This window comes from Hyperolius riggenbachi, chromosome 4 (assembly GCF_040937935.1).
Source record: "Hyperolius riggenbachi isolate aHypRig1 chromosome 4, aHypRig1.pri, whole genome shotgun sequence".
Taxonomy (NCBI): Eukaryota; Metazoa; Chordata; class Amphibia; order Anura; family Hyperoliidae; genus Hyperolius; species Hyperolius riggenbachi.
The window spans coordinates 225585677-225604691 of NC_090649.1; the positions used below are offsets into that span (position 1 = coordinate 225585677).

Here is a 19015-nt window from a genome sequence, read left to right on the forward strand (position 1 = left end):
GAAAGGCAAGTGGTGACATCTCTAGCGCACAGCGTTGGGTCAAGGGTCCATCTGACCACGGATGCCTGGTCTGCAAAGCACGCTCAGGCCTGCCCGAAGACTAAGTCAGTCCCTACACACAGCATCTCTGCCTGCACACCGTGTGACTGGCTGCCTGCCCCAAGATTAAGTCACTCCCCACACAGCATCTCTGCCCGCAGGCCGGTTGACTGCCTTCTCCGCCACCACCAACAGGGTCCAGGACTCCAGGTGGATTCCTGAATTTCGCTATACTAATTCTTCTGGTGCGTGTACATGCCTGCCTAATTTTTCTGCCTGCACTGCAGCAACAAAACAAAAGGCATGTACATGTGCCAATTCCCCTTCATGATCATTACCTTACCGCGGTGAAGGGGCTTGCGTATCACAATGAAGCAATGACCGCCGGCTATATGAGTATCTCGGGAAGGGGGGGAGGACACACCCACGATAATAAGGTCGTTGCTTCATTGTGGACAGACCAAATTTGATCAGCTGGTCACTGTTCTGTCATTCGGCTACCTCAGCCCGGCGACCGTGTGGGCTGGAAATCCACCATCACCTGCACTCTCGTCATGGTGCGCACCAGTCCAGCACGGCCGTCACTACACAAACAGCTGTTTACAGTCACTGCATACCTTTCACTGCATCTTTGACTGCACATTGTATTATACCTGGCAGTCAGTGCATACCTTTCACTTGAATGGATGGCAGACTTGCCCTCCATAACAGATTCTCGTTAAAGGATTTAAAGTTGATTCATCTCATATACAGCAGGCCTCAAAAGTCCTCCTATATTGTTATTTTTGGTCACTACCTCGAGACGTGCATGCCATGCCTGCTGCCTTCCTTGGATGTGTGGTAGCCGCTCCTGCTCCTTTGTCCACAGCGTGCCTGCTGCCTTCCTTGGATGTGTGGTGGTGGTAGCCGTTTCTTAGGCTCCCACTCCTGACTGGAATCGAACAACGATTCCCCGGTCATTACCCGTGGTCACCATGGTACTGAGAAAGTACCATCGAAAGTTTAACACAGTTGAATGAATGGCAGACTTGCCCTCCATAACACATTCTTGGCAAATGCTTTTGATTTGGTTCATCTTGCGCTGGGTCAAGGGTCCATCTGACCATAGATGCCTGGTCTGCAAAGCACGGTCAGGGCAGGTACTTATACAGCAAATGGGTCCTTACTTGGATGTGTGGTGGTGGTAGCCGGTTCTCAGGCCCTTCCTTCCGGACTGGAAACAAACTCTGATTCCCCGGCCATTACCTGTGGTCACAATGGCAGACTTGCCCTCCATAACAGATTCTCGTTACAGGTACTGAACAGCCAGCGGAAAATGTAATTTTAAAAAAATAGATGTGAGCTTTAACAATGGTAGAGAAAGAACTATCGAAAGTTGATAAGGCAGTCAGACATTACCTGATATCACTGAGGAAGAGCAATCTCGTCATGGTGCACACCAGTCCATCACGGCCGTCACAACACAAACAGCTGTTTGCGGTGCGTTACACAGTGAATTTGGTGTGTCAGTGTGAAGCAGTACTCTAATTACACTCCCTGATTGATGTATAGACATGCAAGATGTTTTAAAGCACTTTAGGCCTGCAATTTAGCATTCAATGTGATTTCTGCCCTTAAAATGCTGCTTTGCATCAAATCCAGATTTTTCCCCAGGACTTTTGGCGTCTATCCCACTCATCCATGCAAAAACTCAGATGTTAAACCCCTTGAAAAATCTTTTCCATCACTTTTCTGGCCAGCATAAGTGTTTCTGGTTTTCAAAGTTCGCCTACCCATTGAAGTCTCGCGCGAACCGAACCTTTGCGCAAGTTCGCAAACCCGGTTCGTGAACCTAATATCGGAGGTCCGGGCCATCTCTATTTATATGTCCTGAGGTATTATCGATGTAAAGAAGAGAGTCCAGATGGGCAATTGCCAGTGATTGTGCATAAAGCTTGGTGTGCTGTCTGGTGGTCGAGGCAGCTTGTGGGCAAGGTGAGTGTACCACCCAGTAGATCATAGGACACAGTGACGGGGGTGATGTTGTTTCTCTTCCCCTCACGAGGAACTATTTCCCAGGGTGACGGCCCCTGAATAAATTTCATATACATACTATGCTATGATCTTTTTCTTGTGTTTTCTTCTTCCAACTTTTCTTGGGTCCCTTCAAGGAGTGGAGTTGGTTTCACAACAGACAAAAGGACTGAGGAACATTTGATCACAGTCACATGTGAGAACTTTTGTAAGAAACGTCCTTGTATGGATTGTGTTGATAAATACATTAAGCATAAAGTCTTTTAGTGAAATGTAACACACACATAAAAAGTGCCACTACTGTATTTACTTACCAGAGTTTGTACTATGGCATGATTAGTGGCATTCATATGAGCATTAAGGGGAAAAGAACACTCTCCATCACAATAAAAGGCTGCATATCCCTCTGGTGCTATTATCCAATCCTAAAATAAAACATAGTTATCACATTCCATTACAACCCAATATACTGAAAGTCCCTATGCATTTATGTATTTGTATGTAACCTATTGTCGTTGCAACAGTACTGCTGCTGATCTCAAAATCATTATTCCCTTTAAATTGCATTGTCTGTAATGGTAACAAAATGCAGTTAAACAATCAATGTAAACATATCTAGAGTTATTTGATATTTACATGCATGTAAACTATTTAAATGGTAAGTTAGGCAGGGTTAATAATCATTAACACAAAGGATTTACTATTTTGCAAAGTAGCTATTGCTGCACATACGTATTTCAATGGCGTCACACTTTTCATGCATTTGTATGCTATTTGCATTTGTGATTTATCTGATCTGCAGGTCTGTTTTTTTCATGTGAATCTGTGTCAACTTCCTCAGGCCAATTAAAAGTGCAAAGGAGTGCTTTGAGCCATAAAGAGAGCAGTCCGTTTTTGGCTCAAAGCACCCTTTGGCACATTAATCGGCCTGAGGAAGTGGGCACATACCCATGAAATGCGTTGCCAGACTCACAAAATGCATTACCAACTATTGGTAGCCAATCTGTATTTCTAACATATTCAACCCCTTAAAATAGCATGGAAAGACAAAAAGGAATAGACAGCAGGAGCAGGCATGAGGTGGAGACCATACTCATTCTGCAGGGCTTCACCACTTCTAAGATGCCATGCATGCCTGCTATTTCTTAAACACAGCACATTAGAAAACAAGGAGAATGGATGACCCAGCATGGCTAAATTCAAATCCCTTTCATCATCTCTACCACCCAGGTATAGGCAGCCAATTTAAAGAGAAAGATAAATCTCACTACTTCCTCCTGTTTTACTACAACCAGACACTTTGAATCAGTCTACAAAGAGCAGACCTGCAAACTGCTTCATCATTATGCATCAGGGCTGTGATCAGAAGACTCAACATAACTAAAGAAAAAAGACAACACATTTACTACACTGATGCACAAAATTAGGTTTCCTTTCAGCAAGAATAGGAAGAGGACCAGCCAATGGTGCAAGAGTATGATGAGTCAGTGTTGCAATCAGCTCTCCACAGGCCATGACTGAAGAGGGCATCCATTAACATACTAAAGAAGGAGGAGCTAATAGCTGTTGACTTGTATGTCCTTACATGGGTTGAAGGCATGGACCAGCAGATCAAATAAAAACATAAATAAAATTAAGCTAAAAAGCTACAACTCTTACTTTAGGAACTCCCTCATGGAAAAAAGCTATTTTGGAGTCCACCCATTTGGTGGTCTTCTCATGCCATTTTAGTGCATTTGGCACTTCTAATTGTTTTACGGGAAAAAAAAGAGAATGGTTTTCCCTTGGCTTCGATATTGTTTATACAGTGGGTGCGAAAGTTTGTGCAACCTTGTTAAACATCATGATTTTCCTGTGTAAACTGTTGGTTGTTACGATAAAAAAAAGTCCGTTAAATATATTATTTAGGACACACACACACACAGTGATATTTCAGAAGTGAAATGAAGTTTATTGGATTTACAGATAGTGGGCAATAATTGTTTAAATAAAATTTTCATTTCACTTCTGAAATATCACTGTGTGTGTGTCTCCTAATATGATATATAGGATATATAACTGACATTTTTTATCATAACCACCAACGATTTATACAGGAAAATCATGATGTTTAACAAGCTTGCCCAAACTTTCACAACCCACTGTATACAGAACTTTTTGGTCCTTTTTAGTCCCTTACACATTCCTAGGAGTTCTGGATCACCATGAGCTTGCTGGGCAATCTAAAAAATCTTGTACATTTTGCCATGTTTTCCCTTCAACCAAACAGAGGCATATTTAGGAGCACTACACTTAACAACCTTACCTGCCAGCCCAAGTCACGGAAGCTAACATACAGTTCATGCTTCTTACATGCCTGCTTCTGTTCACTTGTGTTGTAATCTGCAGACAAATGCAACATGATATCTTAGCAATAAAACATCATTCTTAGCCATTTTTATACTGTATGCACACAAATTGGTTCAATGATGTAGACCACAAACAACATAATGAAAAAATGAATGAGTAAAAAAAACAAGCTACATAGGATTAATTTATTAACTATAAATGTAAACAGTGTATGTCATTTTTACTGGTATTTATGTCACCATTGTGACTGTAGCATAGTGCAACTCTTGTTATATATACACAACACATTTTATGCTATTTGCTATAAAAGCAACATGCCCTTTGTATAAAAAATGGTAAAATTACAGTGAAATTTAGTGTATTACCTTCATAGATAAATAGATAAGAGCTGATTCATTAACATTTAGTTGTTGCACTGATAGTGCAAATAAAGGTTAATGATGAATTGGTAGATTTTACCTCGAGATAGTTACCTGTAAGGCTGGGTACTTTTGATGACTCTTGTTGAGATGCGGATTTGTTTTTGTCTTTTTTTCTTTTTGTATTTGCTGCTCTTACAGAACGCAGTAGAACTTCACTTGCTTTGAAGAAAGCTACTAAGAAAGGTTGCTTTGATTGAGGCCCATGTCTCCCAATAAGGCCAACTGACTTCACACTGACAATCCGGCCTAAAACAAAATTAAAAAAATAATATGAAATAATAAAACTAATATTTGTTACTATGAAATTTAACTCTTAAGATTTGTTTTTTAGACTCTATTCAGAATTACTGTCAATGCAAATAATGACTGCTTTATTTCCTACTTACCTTTTGTTTTGTATTACATGTTCCCATTGTTTATGCAGACGGTTTTGTTACACTTTAAGTAAGCTAACTGTACCTAGAAAGGCAGTGCATATATAAACACATTTATCCTTCTATGAATGATGTTAAATAATATGTAAAAATTAATCCATAGCATGACCTGCATAGTTATGTTTAATGAAGCCAACATTTACATTCACAGAGATCTAAATATTATGTATATGTCTATTTGTCTTCAAGGAAAACTCCATCCAATACAATTAAACAAAAATATTGACCTAATTACATCAGTCACCACAATTAATTTTAATATATTATGTCACTTGCTTATAATGCGTTTTGAAAAAATTGCTAAATTTGAGTTTTTAAGCTCCTGTCCTGTGATATTTACCGAAGTTGTTTAGCATCTCTCAGGGTATTTTAACATTACAGTGCTGCGGTAGTGGTGTGATGTGGAACATTCACACCGCAGCCGAAAAGTACCACCGCATACGCATATTATAGCCACGATGCTACCAAAAAAAAATGAACGCTACTTCCTGTGCACTTCCGGAGACGCAAGTTGATGCACTGCAGAAGGTGTGTTACTTACTGCTGTGCCCGGAGCACTTCTATCGCATCACATGGCAAATGGCGTGGTATGTCTCATGGGCTTTAATGGCCACTGTGACCAGCTGCAATAGGGAGAGTATCGGGACTTGACGTGGTAAGTGTAAAAGGGGCCTAAATGTATTAATGTTCATAAGAAATATATTTCAGGTAGGACACAGTGATTTTATTGTGTTTAAAGATAATGTTGATGCCTTAATCTTTCTTTTTCTTTCTTTCTTCAGCCCTTATTACCTTAATTTTTCTTTTGAGCTCTCTCCACAGTGATATATCAGCAACAGTAGTGACTTAGTGCCTTTACCTTTGCATTGTGTATACAACTTTAATTCTATTCATAAATACTGTCCCTGTACACTCACTGACCCCGTCAATCAAATCCAACTCTCCCGAGTGAAAAAATGAAACAGAATGAGAAAACCATCTCACTTTCCCTTTTATAGAAAGATGTCCTAATTCCTACTTGGTGATAGAGACAGGCTCTATATAATTTTTATCCCCACCCCCCCCCCCCCATTTGCTTCATGGTTAATTTAAGCCTCAGATTCATATAATCCTCCATATATGAATTGGCCACATACAGTATACCTAACATTTGACTTCACAGATTGTATCTACTCATGCCTACTTTCTAAACATTTTTGTAGGAACACAATACTAACACTGTGTAGGTACATTCCTTAACCACTTCAGGACGAGAGCAATTTTCACATGTCAGTGCTGCTCCCATTCATTTGACAATAACTTTATTACTACTTATCACAGCTAAATTATCTATGTATTGTCTTTTTTCCAGGACAAATTAGGCTTTTAGTGAGTGATATTTTTGTTTAGTAATTACTTTATTTCCTATGCATTTTAAAGGGAAAATAAGGGAAAAATTTAAACAACACACTATTTCTCCATTTAAATCCATGATAGCTTCACAATAAACAGTGCTAATTATAAGTTAAACCCACACATTGTATTTGCTTATCCACCCTGGTTATTACAACATTTAGATTATGTTCCTAGTACAATGTATGGTGACAATATTGTATTTGTAAATTAAGGTGTTTTTGCTTTCTCATTGTACACTATTGATGATTACAAAACCTTATTTGCAGAAATAACAGTAACATACCTTAATGGCATATAGATTTAAAAAGCCAAATTCCTAAAGTAACAATATAGTTATTTTCTTTTATATTCTGTCAATGTTTTCATTTTATACGTCTTGGTTTTGGTACAGAATATACAAAATTTGTATTGCTTTTGATTCAGTTTGTTACTAAAAAGAATACACAAGACATAGCCCTTAACCCTAAAAATATTTTCACCATAAGAAACACATACTTTTACCAGATAATTCAATTATCCAAACTGGGATACAAGTGTTTGCAGTCTCCGTGACTGTGAGCAATATGCACGATAAACATTACCTCTTCTCATGGGTTTCGGGGATCTCTGCCGCTGTGAGAAGCGCTGGTATACATACATCTCCTGTGCATATGATTAACTCAGCATGTGTTGTCTCAGGGCAATAGACAAAACCTGTCCTCCTTCTGGGCCGGTACAAGACATTTGCATGTATCTTATCTATGGAGGGTAAGAGGATATCTACGGCTGGTCACTTTAAGAGAAAGTAGGAGGAGGAGATATGGATGTATAAATATGGCTACCAACCAGGACCAAACCACTGATCCTGATGAAGACAACTGTAGGATCGGCAAAACATGTTGATCTAAGCTAGGAGGGGTGCCCCAGAAGACCCTAGTACTTTATAGTGGTGGTCCGAGTGGTTGGATCCTGAAATAAGTATCACTATCCAAGCCAGCACTAACCTATTGGTGGAGGAACCTAAGGAAGCATCACTTCCCCACTCAGAGGAACGCAGGAAGGCAGCTGGAGGAAGTGACGTCAGCAAGGACTCCGGACACTGTCGGAGTACAGAGCGCACAGACCGGTTGGCGTGCGCGGAAGATTTAACTGGCTCGGACAGAGACAGAGGACAGGTTTTGTCTATTGCCCTGAGACAACACATGCTGAGGTAATCATATGCACAGGTGATATATGTATACCAGCGCTACTTACAGCGGCAAAGATCCCAGAAACCCATGAGAAGAGGTATTGTTTATTGCGCATATTGCTCACAGTCACGGAGACTGCAAAAATTGTATCCCCAGTTTGGATAATTAGGTTATCTGGTAAACTTAGCAATAGGTTGTACTGCATATGGTTTTGCCCAATATAAATTGCTACTGCCCTATACTAAGTATAGCAAGCTCCAGCAGAGCATCATTGAAAGCCCCTCCAGGTCTCTCCATTGTGGATATACAACTATACAACTTCAGCAACTATATGTAGATTAAATCTTTAATCTACATATAGTTGCTGTAGAAATCCACTGTTCTGTGTTCCTGTGCTTGTTTAGCCAGGTCAAGGTGTATAATTAGTTCTTATCAACAGCAATGAATAGACAGCAGGAGCTCCATCTCTCCCCATACAGTAAACACTGAGGTTTAGTCATTTCATTGCTCCCTGCAAAGTGAAATCAACTTGTATACTTGATTCTTTTTTTTTAGGATTGTGACAAATTTTAATGAAGAAATTATTTTTGATGATAAAGGTTATCATGCTTTGGCTAATCTTTTACAGCAGAAAGGACATTTTTAGTTCAGTTCCACTTTGATTTTGCTTTTTGCTAGTAAATCGCTATCCTGACTAAACGAATATTTGGCAATGACACAACTGCTGCTGATAAAATACAGCATGATTTAACTTCTGCTTAAAATATTCCCATTTAAGTCACAAGCCTGTTATAAATGATTTTAATATGGATAGACAAATCTCTCTGAAAACCTTTGTGATTGTAAGAAATTGTTTTCACAAGTTATCTGTCTTTCAGACAAGTGGTGCAGTTATGAGAATGCATTTATCTTGTTTTTTTACACTTACACCTCTCCCTGGAACAAAGGAAAATATAACAAGTCACTTAGCTTGCATCAGGGACAGTTCTTACAAATAAACCTGTTCTTTTTTTGGCAGCTCTAATAACTTTGTGTGTCCACATGAAATGCAGACACTGTCATGTGAGGCTGTGCAGCTGTTGGAGACATGAGGGGGGAAACAAAGGTCTTTTAAAAATGTCGGTACTTGGAGAATGTTCTGGGCCAATCTGGGCAATATCAGTGTCCTAGGAGGTTGTTTTTAAACACCCTGGAAAAATGTGTTCAATATATTAGATAACCATCGGTATAGCAATACAATGGAAAATAGCTAAAAGGCCTATTAGCGGACATCTGCATCCCAAATGTGAAATGATATTGAACTAAATCCTGGCAGAGAAGGGTCCAGCGAGTAATCACAGAAGTAAGCCTTAAACAAATAACCATCCAGATTTTGTATTTAAAATAGAAATTTATAGTGGCTGAGATCCAGAATTTATATTTCTTTGATAAAGCCCATCATGGGCATAAATGTAAAAGGCAGTTTGATTTGCGGTTAAATCAGTATTCAGCCTCTGCTTCCACTGTAACAAATGTATTAATTCAGCTCAGACTTCCGCCATCCAGCAGCCCTATTGCTGTAAAAGGAAAAATTAAGAGACCCAGCCAAATACCATACCTTGAAGTGACCCACTTCAATACACAAACACTTATACAACATGTTTGTTCAGGTGGTTCACACTTTAAATTGGTTTAAGATTTTCCCAGTGACACGGGGCAGACAAGATCATGAGTTAAGTAACTTCTGTCATTTTATATCAGATATTTTTGATATCCATCCAACACAATATTACATGCTATATCCACCATAGCAAAAACCTGTATATTTTCATTAAAGGGATTACGTTTAGTTTTAGTGTAAGTATTATGATCCCTTTCTATAAACTGCAAAAATGTATGCCAAAATTATTGTAGATGTGTATCCATATTTTATTCTGCGAGACCATCTGGACTCAAGCTGTAAAGATTATAATGTGATTTTTAAGATAATTTTCCCATTTTATTGCTTTCTTAAAGGTAAACTATGAAGTCCAGCTGTTGAATGATAAAACCAATTTCCCTGCATTCATATGACAGTCTATGAAGTACATATAAAGGTTACACATACTGTAATTTGGGGATCACTATAAAAAGTTACAATTTAAAAGCCTCCACAGTTTAGACATAGAAAGTGCTAGAGATAAAAGTCACTGGTGGGACACTTGAGATGGCATGTCAGCATTTGGCAACAAGCACTGCGGTTGGTTGTGCTTTGCTTTCTGATCCCCAAACACAACCCCAAAAAATAAACATAATAAAAAAAAAATCAAATGAATGCTGTGCAGGTTTATGCCATTTACCTACCACCCCTGAGATGGTGGCATGAAGTAAAGTTGCTAACAACACACTAGTGAACTCTACCTGATGTCCCAGAGTGCTAAGGCACTCACCTTTCTTTTCAGTGGAGATTTTATTTTTATACGAAAATCACTTGTAAAACAAAAACCTGTACACTTGAAATAAGGAATCTTTAATACTAAGCATCACTGGCTGGGGTTTGGCGGATGTAAAAATTTAGGTAGATAGGTAGGAGTTGATCCAGTTGGACCCCATACAAAGAATCTTGGGTCCAACCAAAAGAGAGAAGCAGGGCACCAATCCTCCAAGTTAGCAATTTATTTCACACTAGTGACAGCACGTATCCAGGGCCGGATTTGTACTTTTTACCGCCCTAGGCCCACAATCACCAGCTGCCCCCCTTACCAACAGCATACCGCACGCACACAAAATACAAAATATTACCTTGGACATGAGGAGGGGGCAACCTTTCAACACGAGGAATAGTAAAGTTTTACTTACCTGGGGCTTCTTCCAGCCCCTAGAAGTCCCTGTGTTCCTCACCACAGTTCTGCTGTCCCCTCCATAATTGCCAGTGACCCGGCTGGGTCAGTGGCTTCTGCGCATGCACGGGTGCGCCTCTCCGGATTGATTTAGAGTGGCCGTGAGTGTTGCACACGCACAATTTAAGTCTTTGTGGACTGTGCAAGAGAAGAACGCTTTCAAAGAGGTGCGCAAGTGAGTCTGGGTCAGAATGAGAATCAGGACCCTGTAGAGGATTGGCACTACAGTGAGGGACTGCAGGAGGCCAGCTGGAAGAAGTCTAGGTAAGTACATCTGCAATATCCGCCCCCCCCCCCTTCCTTTTCATTTAAATAAACATCCACTGCTTTTGAAATAGAGGTATATCTACAGTACATACAGCCCCAAATAACATATAGAAAGCTATATCTACAGTATATACAGCCCCAAATAACACAGAGGTATATCTACAGTATATACAGCCCCAAATAACACACAGAGGTATATCTACAGTATATACAGCCCCAAATAACACACAGAGGTATATCTACAGTATATACAGCCCCAAATAACACACAGAGGTATATCTACAGTATATACAGCCCCAAATAACACACAGGGGTATATCTACAGTATATACAGCCCCAAATAACACAGAGGTATATCTACAGTACATACAGCCGCAAATAACACACAGAGAGGTATATCTACAGTATATACAGCCCCAAATAACACACAGAGAGTAATATCTACAGTATATACAGCCCCAAATAACACACAGAGAGGAATATCTACAGTATGTACAGCCCCAAATAACACAAAGAGGTATATCTACAGTATATACAGCCCCAAATAACACAGAGAGGTATATCTACAGTATATACAGCCCCAAATAACACAGAGGTATATCTACAGTACATACAGCCCCAAATAACACACAGAGAGGTATATCTACAGTATATACAGCCCCAAATAACACAAAGAGGTATATCTACAGTATATACAGTCCCAAATAACACACAGAGAGGAATATCTACAGTATATACAGCCCCAAATAACACACAGAGAGGTATATCTACAGTACATACAGCCCCAAATAACACACAGAGAGGTATATCTACAGTATATACAGCTCCAAATAACACAGAGAGGTATATCTACAGTATATACATCCCCAAATAACACAGAGGTATATCTACAGTACATACAGCCCCAAATAACACACAGAGAGGTATATCTACAGTATATACAGCCCCAAATAACACAAAGAGGTATATCTACAGTATATACAGTCCCAAATAACACACAGAAAGGTATATCTACAGTATATACAGCCCCAAATAACACAGAGAGGTATATCTACAGTACATACAGCCCCAAATAACTAACAGAGAGGTATATCTACAGTATATACAGTCCCAAATAACACACAGAGAGGTATATCTACAGTATATACAGCCCCAAATAACACAAAGAGGTATATCTACAGTATATACAGCCCCAAATAACACAGAGAGGTATATCTACAATATTAACAGCCTCAAATAACAAAAAGGTATAGCTACAGTTTATACTGCCCCAAAATAATAAAAAGAGAGTTATATCTACAGTATGTCTATAGTATATATATAGCCCCAAATAACAAAAAGATTAGGCAATATATAAGTGCTTAGAGCTCCTGAGGAACACAAAAGTTGCAGCCAAATAACAAGAGATAGTGTTCAGTGCTGTACAGCCACAAAATGGATCCGTTATACTGGTCTGGTCAATACACTGGTCAATACCCCACATAAAGTACAGAGTTAACACAGCTGATATAAGTTGCTTAAAACAAAAAGGAGAATAATCTGTAGCATGAAGTGTCTGACAGAAACTCAGAGCAGCAGTGGAAGGGTTACTAGACAGGAGAGGAGGGATGACGCTGGTGTGAGAAGATAAGAGATTAGATTAAAGCTGGTCAGCGAGAGTGGAGGAAGGGGGGGGCGTTTACCTAGAATACCAGGTCTGTCTGCCTCAGTGACTCGTTTTCTGTTTATTGGTGGTGGAAGAGGATTGTCTCTGAGGAGCAGCTGGCAGCAATGACTGAGTGTCTGGATCCAGGCTCTGATCTTCAAATCTCCCGGCTCTGTTCTGCTCTCTGCCTCTCTGCCCCACTGTCAGAGGAGAGGGTGGGATGGGTCAGAGCACACAGTGTGCAAGACTGAGAGAGACTCGGGCAGCCACAGGAAGTCCCCGCCTGCCTCTCCGCCTCACTGTCAGAAGGGAGGGCTGGATGGGTCAGAGCACACAGCGTGCCTGAGAGAGACTCAGGCAGCCACAGGAAGTCCCCGCACAGAGAGGTAATAATGGAACAGCTGATCTGTCAGCTGCAACCCCGCCCCAGCTTAAGCTCCGCCCTAGTCCCGGGCCTATTCGGCCTGCCCACAAATCCGGCGCTGCACGTATCCAGACAATGTAGGGTTAACAGGCTCCGGCCTGATGCTTTTTTGCATCCTCTACCACTGCGGTCTCTTCAGAGAACCACTTATGAGGAAGTACGAGCTGACCAGAAAGAAAGACCAGAGTTGTACAGCGGCAGGCGGCCGCAGTGTACTAGGATATCGGAAGATGCAGATGGCAGAGAAGAGGAGAGGAATGCACACTCAGCTGAAGCAGGACCAGAGTGAGGGAGGGGAGGAGCACAGCGGCAGGGTGAGGGGGGGGAGGAGCACAGAGGCAGGATGAGGTAAGTGCTTCGCACTCTGCTCCACTTTTTACTGTATATTCAGAATATAGGACGCAACCAAAAAAATACAGTAAATTGGTAATAATTACTTTGTATCCGTTTATACAGTAGGGGTGGGCTTCCAGATTTTAACAAAGCAACCGGTTGACTGCCTTATTCTGGATCCACCTTACGTAAAGGCTTTATCTCTGAAAGCGCCACTTTTAGATTTAAGGATGAATCGGCATCATTTTAATTAATGTAAATGGGCCACAGCCATCATATTTGATCATGTAAGTAGGTTGCAGCCCAAAATGTAGTAAATGTCAATCCAGGAGCATTCCCTTTTAAGCAACAAGATTCTTGGATCTGTGCCAGTTAGTGATTTTACCCTCTCTAACATAACATGCACCATATAAGCTGACAAGATTACTGATGCAGGACTGCCCAGCAACTGATTTACATGGAGACAAATATGGCAGTCTCCATATATCTCTTGCTTCCTGTTTCCTTTAGGACATTTGATCATATATGCAACATAACTGTCACATGTAAAGTAACCATACATGACTATTCTCTCATCCAATGAAGGATGAGCCATATATTTGCCTCTCTCCATGCCAGAACAATTTTGGCAGTTGAGACATGGATGTGTGCCATGCTGTGCTGGTTATGCTGTCAAAAATCTCTAAACTGCCACAACAGACTGTCCTCTAGAACAAAAGGTAGGAAAGGCCACTACACACACACTCTCCTCAATCAGATGCCACAATCCATTTAGATCAGAAAAATATTCCGCTGCACCAGATGATGTAGTAAGTAGAAAAAAATCTTTATTCTTCAATCCAACATAATAGCACACAGATAAAAAGCTCACGTGTATCGGAGCAAAAATGGCTTCTAAATCATAGCTTACAACTACATGTATTGCATTGATTATATAGGTGAGTAGACATGCCCATAGGTGTTACTCTTGGTCTTACATACATACAGGGACATACATATTTATCATTAAAACAATGTTACCAATACATAATACCATTAAAAACATACATAGAAAAACCACACCACATATTAGTTGCATCCCAATATATATATATATATATATATATATATATATACAATTCTAGGTACCCAATACACCCCGAAACACTCCTGTTGGTCTCCACCCCTCTCACATATGAAAAGTTGTAACTGAGGGGTATCAAAGGAGAAAGCCCACAGAAATCAGCAACACCTTTATGCATTACAATACATGCTCAGATCCAGTTTTGAGTTTAGACCCGAAGGGGTACTTCCATATCCAAAAGGCTTCTGTGTGCTATTATGTTGGATTGAAGAATAAAGATTTTTTTTCTACTTTACTACATCATCTGGTGCAGCTGAATATTTTTCGGATCTAAATAGACTGTCCTATGTTCACTCTCATAATGTAATCTTGCCTTGTGGGAAAAAAAACACGGGGGTAATTACTGCAAATATTTGACAGACTGGGGTTGCTTTCCACCAGTGGCCAGAATTTCTGCTTTCCTACAGAATGTAGCAATAAATAACCCCTCCCTCAGGGAGTATTTTTACATACTCATAAGTGTGTTAGATTCCTATAAGGATGCATTTTCAAAATCAAATTATTTTATTTTATTATCAGTTTTAAAGTGTAATCTCTATTTGCTTTATGTTTTTGCAGAAAATAATTATATAATATTTGTTGAAGCGCAGCTCTCGGTTCCTAGTGTACATAAAGATTGCACATGGGTTCTGCACTCAGCAATATCATGTTGAAAGAGTAGTTCTCCAAGTCAAGTTCATCTACATCGCTAGAAACAACAGTTTTCTTAAACGTATACTTCAATCAATCAATACGCAGTTCTTAAAGTAAGATTCCTTTATTTGCCTTAAGATATAGAAGACCCAGATGTTTTCCTTTTACAGAGCACACGTTTGCCAAGTTTTGAAAACTAAAGGTGGTGATGACAACTACTAAATAGAAACCATGAGGAGCATGAGGGCTGCAAGCCAATCATTGAGGAAGGTCCCAAGAACAACACCTTCAACTCTTTTTTGTGTTAAAGGACAGCCATGAAATAGTAGCTGCTGCCAAAATGAATGGTTGTAATCATCAAAGGGTCTATTTGGCAACACATTGCCAGATATTTCTTGGCAGTATACATTTTAATGGCATACAATGTATATCAAGACTTCCCAAGCATATATTCTAACATCACATCATCATGTTTGTACACCGTACTACTTATTTCATATGAATATGCTAAACAAAAACATACAGAACTTCCATGTCAAGAAGAACAACATGAACACTGGGCTAATGGTTTTATCCACTCAAGTTCCATCCATACCCACTGTCAGCTGTCAACTAGTGGGGATGCAGACAGTCATATTTGTTTCACAAATTATATCTGCCACCATTTTCCGTATGTGTCATACAGTCAGCAATGATTGTGACTGTTAACTACTAGTCTGCTTCGGCGCGTGCCATGTAAGGCCTGGTTTCCATCTGCGCAATTATGGCCATGTTTTCAGCAATTTACAGTGATTGGGGACATCAGAAAGTACATAGACTGCACTTTCTAATGTTTCTGTTTACGCAACTTAATTCACTGCAGAATCACAGTGCATGGTTCAAGGCAATTCTGGGCATTCATAATTACAAATGTATGAGATCAAATTTAATCGGATAAAATTGTTGAGCAATGCACTGCTGTGTCTTGTGCCAGCTACCTGCATTGCCTACAGTATATACAGTACATGAAATCACAGCCGTACTTACATTCATCTAACGTAAAAAAGCAACTGTCTTTTAGGAAGGGTTTACGCGTGTCTGTGCGGAAAATGCATGTGTGTTTTCTGCACACAATTTTTCAGACACTATGCATGCATGCTTATTAAAGTGTAGTATGGATGAAGTGTGGTTTGGATGATTAATAGAACATTAGTAGCAAAGAAAAGAGTCTCATTTTTATTTTCACTTATATAGTTTTATTTATAACATTGCATCATTCTGTCATATTTGCAGTTACAAACCACACTCTGTATTTAAAACAAAGAGTTAATGACCCTTTGAACTTTCCTGCACTAAAACCTTATCAAAGCTGTCTCTTAGGGCCTTTTTCACTACACGCAGATTGTATACAGAATGGATGCAAAAAAACCTGACTCCAATTAATGTCTATGGGCCTGTTTCCACCAAATGTGATTTTTCTGATGCAGATTTTCCCATAGGCTTTCATTGGAGTCAGTTTTTCTGCATCCATTCTGCATCCAATCTGCGTGTAGTGGAAACAGGCCCTAACTGTTTCTTGACTGTTTAAGCTATGCAGAAAACAGGACTGAGTTTGACCAAGTTAGTTAAATACTTCAATGAAGCTCTTTTGCATAGGTAGCAACTCAAGTGTTTTAACTTTTCATGTACTGGAAAACAACATGAGACTTTTCTCTTTGCTACTAATGTTCTATTTGTTATCTGTACTACATACAATTCATTGGCCTCAATTCATTAAGATCATGCTGGAGATAATAAGGCAAGAGAAAACTTACCTCCACATAAGAGAGAGTTAACTTATCTCTTCATTCCTTAAGTTACTTCCTCTGTAGTTAAGTTACCTCCTCTGTAGTTATTTTACCTCCTCTGTAGTTATTTTACCTCCTCTGTAGTTATTTTCACATGCTGTTAATAAACAGCCTGTCTTTAACTCTGGAGTTATTTTAAGGATTGAAGAGTTAACTTAAAGACAGAAGAGTTAACTTTAGGTTTGCCTGAGGTAAAATGTTTCCTGAATACTACATGCCTTATCACCATGGTAACAATTCTAGAAGAGTTATTAAAGACAGGAGAAAAGCTTAGTGAATTGAGGCCATTATCTCATAAGTTCATTTATCGCTTCAGATTTGCTTTAACCACTTAATGACATGCTGACTTATAAAAAAGTCCTGCTAGAGCCTCTTAATGGCTCCAGGACATTTTTATAAGTCAGACAGTGCTGCTGCTGCTGCTGTGCGCGTGCATGCGCTCCTGCGGGTGCACGTGCGCGCTCCCGTGGGTGCATTCCCGTGCATGTGAAAATAGTGATAAAAAAAACACCAAAGAAAAAATACACCTTTATTTCCAAATTATATATTGTCACCATACTTTGTATTTAGGGACATAATTAAAATCTTGTGATAACCAGGACAAATAGGAGATAAAATCTGTGGATTTTATGTACAGTAGCAGTGTTTATATTAAAACCATAGGAGATGGAATTGGAGAAATAGTGTATGGTTTCATTTTTTTCCTTGTATTTCCCTTTAAAATGCATAGAAAATAAATAATTTACTGAAAACAAATATCAACCCCCAAAAAGCCCAATTGGTGGTGAAAAAAACAAGATATAGATCATTTCATTGTGATTAGTAGTGATTAAGCTACTGGCAAATGAAAGGGATGAACACGGAAAGGTGAAAATTGCTCTTGTCCGTTAGGATAAAAACCGCTTTGGGGTAAAGTGGTTAAATGCCTGCATTTTTCCACAGTTGCTAATGACAGTCTAAGTAAAAAAATGCACCCTGCAGCCTGCCTTAAGGTGGCCAAACACTCAACAATTTTCTCATTCGGTTCCTTGCAGATCGATCAAAAGTATTGATCCGACAGGATTTAAAATTTAAAACAATCGGGGGCAGGGCAAGAGCATTGGCAGATCAATGGCCTATAGCTTTGCACTGCATCAAAAAGGGCAACTCTGCAGTTCCATCAACTTTTAATGGGTTCCCTGCTGGAATCTATTGAAAACTGATGTGCAATGTATGATAGAAATCGATTCCTTATGAACTGATTCTTTTCAGAAAGGAATTGATTGTTTTGGAACACTGGCCTCAATTCTGGTAGCTATGTGAGGTAAATATTTTTTTGTACGTAAAATACCTCATGCAGTATTTTCCGTTTTTTTTTTTTTTTTTTTAGCAATTCTGAAATATTTTTCTCCATTTTCGAACATGAGGTAAAACATAAGATGAATGCATAAAGTGACTTAAAACATGAGGTATTTCAGCGGTAAGCATGCAGTAAATAAGAAATAGTAGTCTGACTTCCATAAGTTCAGCTAGTCTTTGGAAGTGTTTTTTTTTTTTTTTTTTTTTTTTTGAGGGGGATGAAAATTTGACTATGTAGCAACCTATGAAAAGTATATTTATAGGCATCCCTTATTAAAAAAAATGCAGTAAATATTTGGAATTAGTTCTGCTATTCTTTTCTATTACACAGCCTGAATAGTACAGGTAAACACAGCCCGCTGCGACACGCTGTGTGTTGACAGCACGGCTGTGATTTAGGAGGGATAGCAGAGCACAGGGGGAACTTAGGGGGGATCTGGATAGCAACAGAGGCTGGGCATTATAGGCAGACCCAGCCTCTGTGTGTAGCTAGCATTGTCAGAACCCCACCTCGGGTTCTCTTTAAAGAAAATTATGCAAACTATTAAATAATCTTGTCAAACATATTAAATATGCATTCTCAACCTTCACCCCATTAAACCAATGAAACATGTTAAACAGCAGCTGACACCCCTTTGTGAAGTGACGTGACTAAAATAGTAAGTAAACGGAAATCTCTCCATATGACCACAGGCATCAAAATAAATAATAAAGACAGAGTTAGTAATCTTTCATTAATTAATCCAA

The 19015-nt window shown here is 39.4% G+C and overlaps 1 protein-coding gene across 1 annotated transcript in view; it reads right to left on the minus strand.

Annotated features, from left to right (window-relative positions):
* Window positions 1–19015, minus strand: part of BMP5 (bone morphogenetic protein 5) — a 222852-nt gene that overhangs the window by 9840 nt on the left and 193997 nt on the right. The window contains exons 4-6 of the mRNA XM_068281400.1: window positions 4875–5069; window positions 4358–4434; window positions 2367–2477 (exon numbers count right to left, since the gene is read on the minus strand). Of these exons, the coding sequence (XP_068137501.1) occupies window positions 2367–2477; window positions 4358–4434; window positions 4875–5069 (383 nt within the window). The remainder of the gene's footprint in view (window positions 1–2366; window positions 2478–4357; window positions 4435–4874; window positions 5070–19015) is intronic.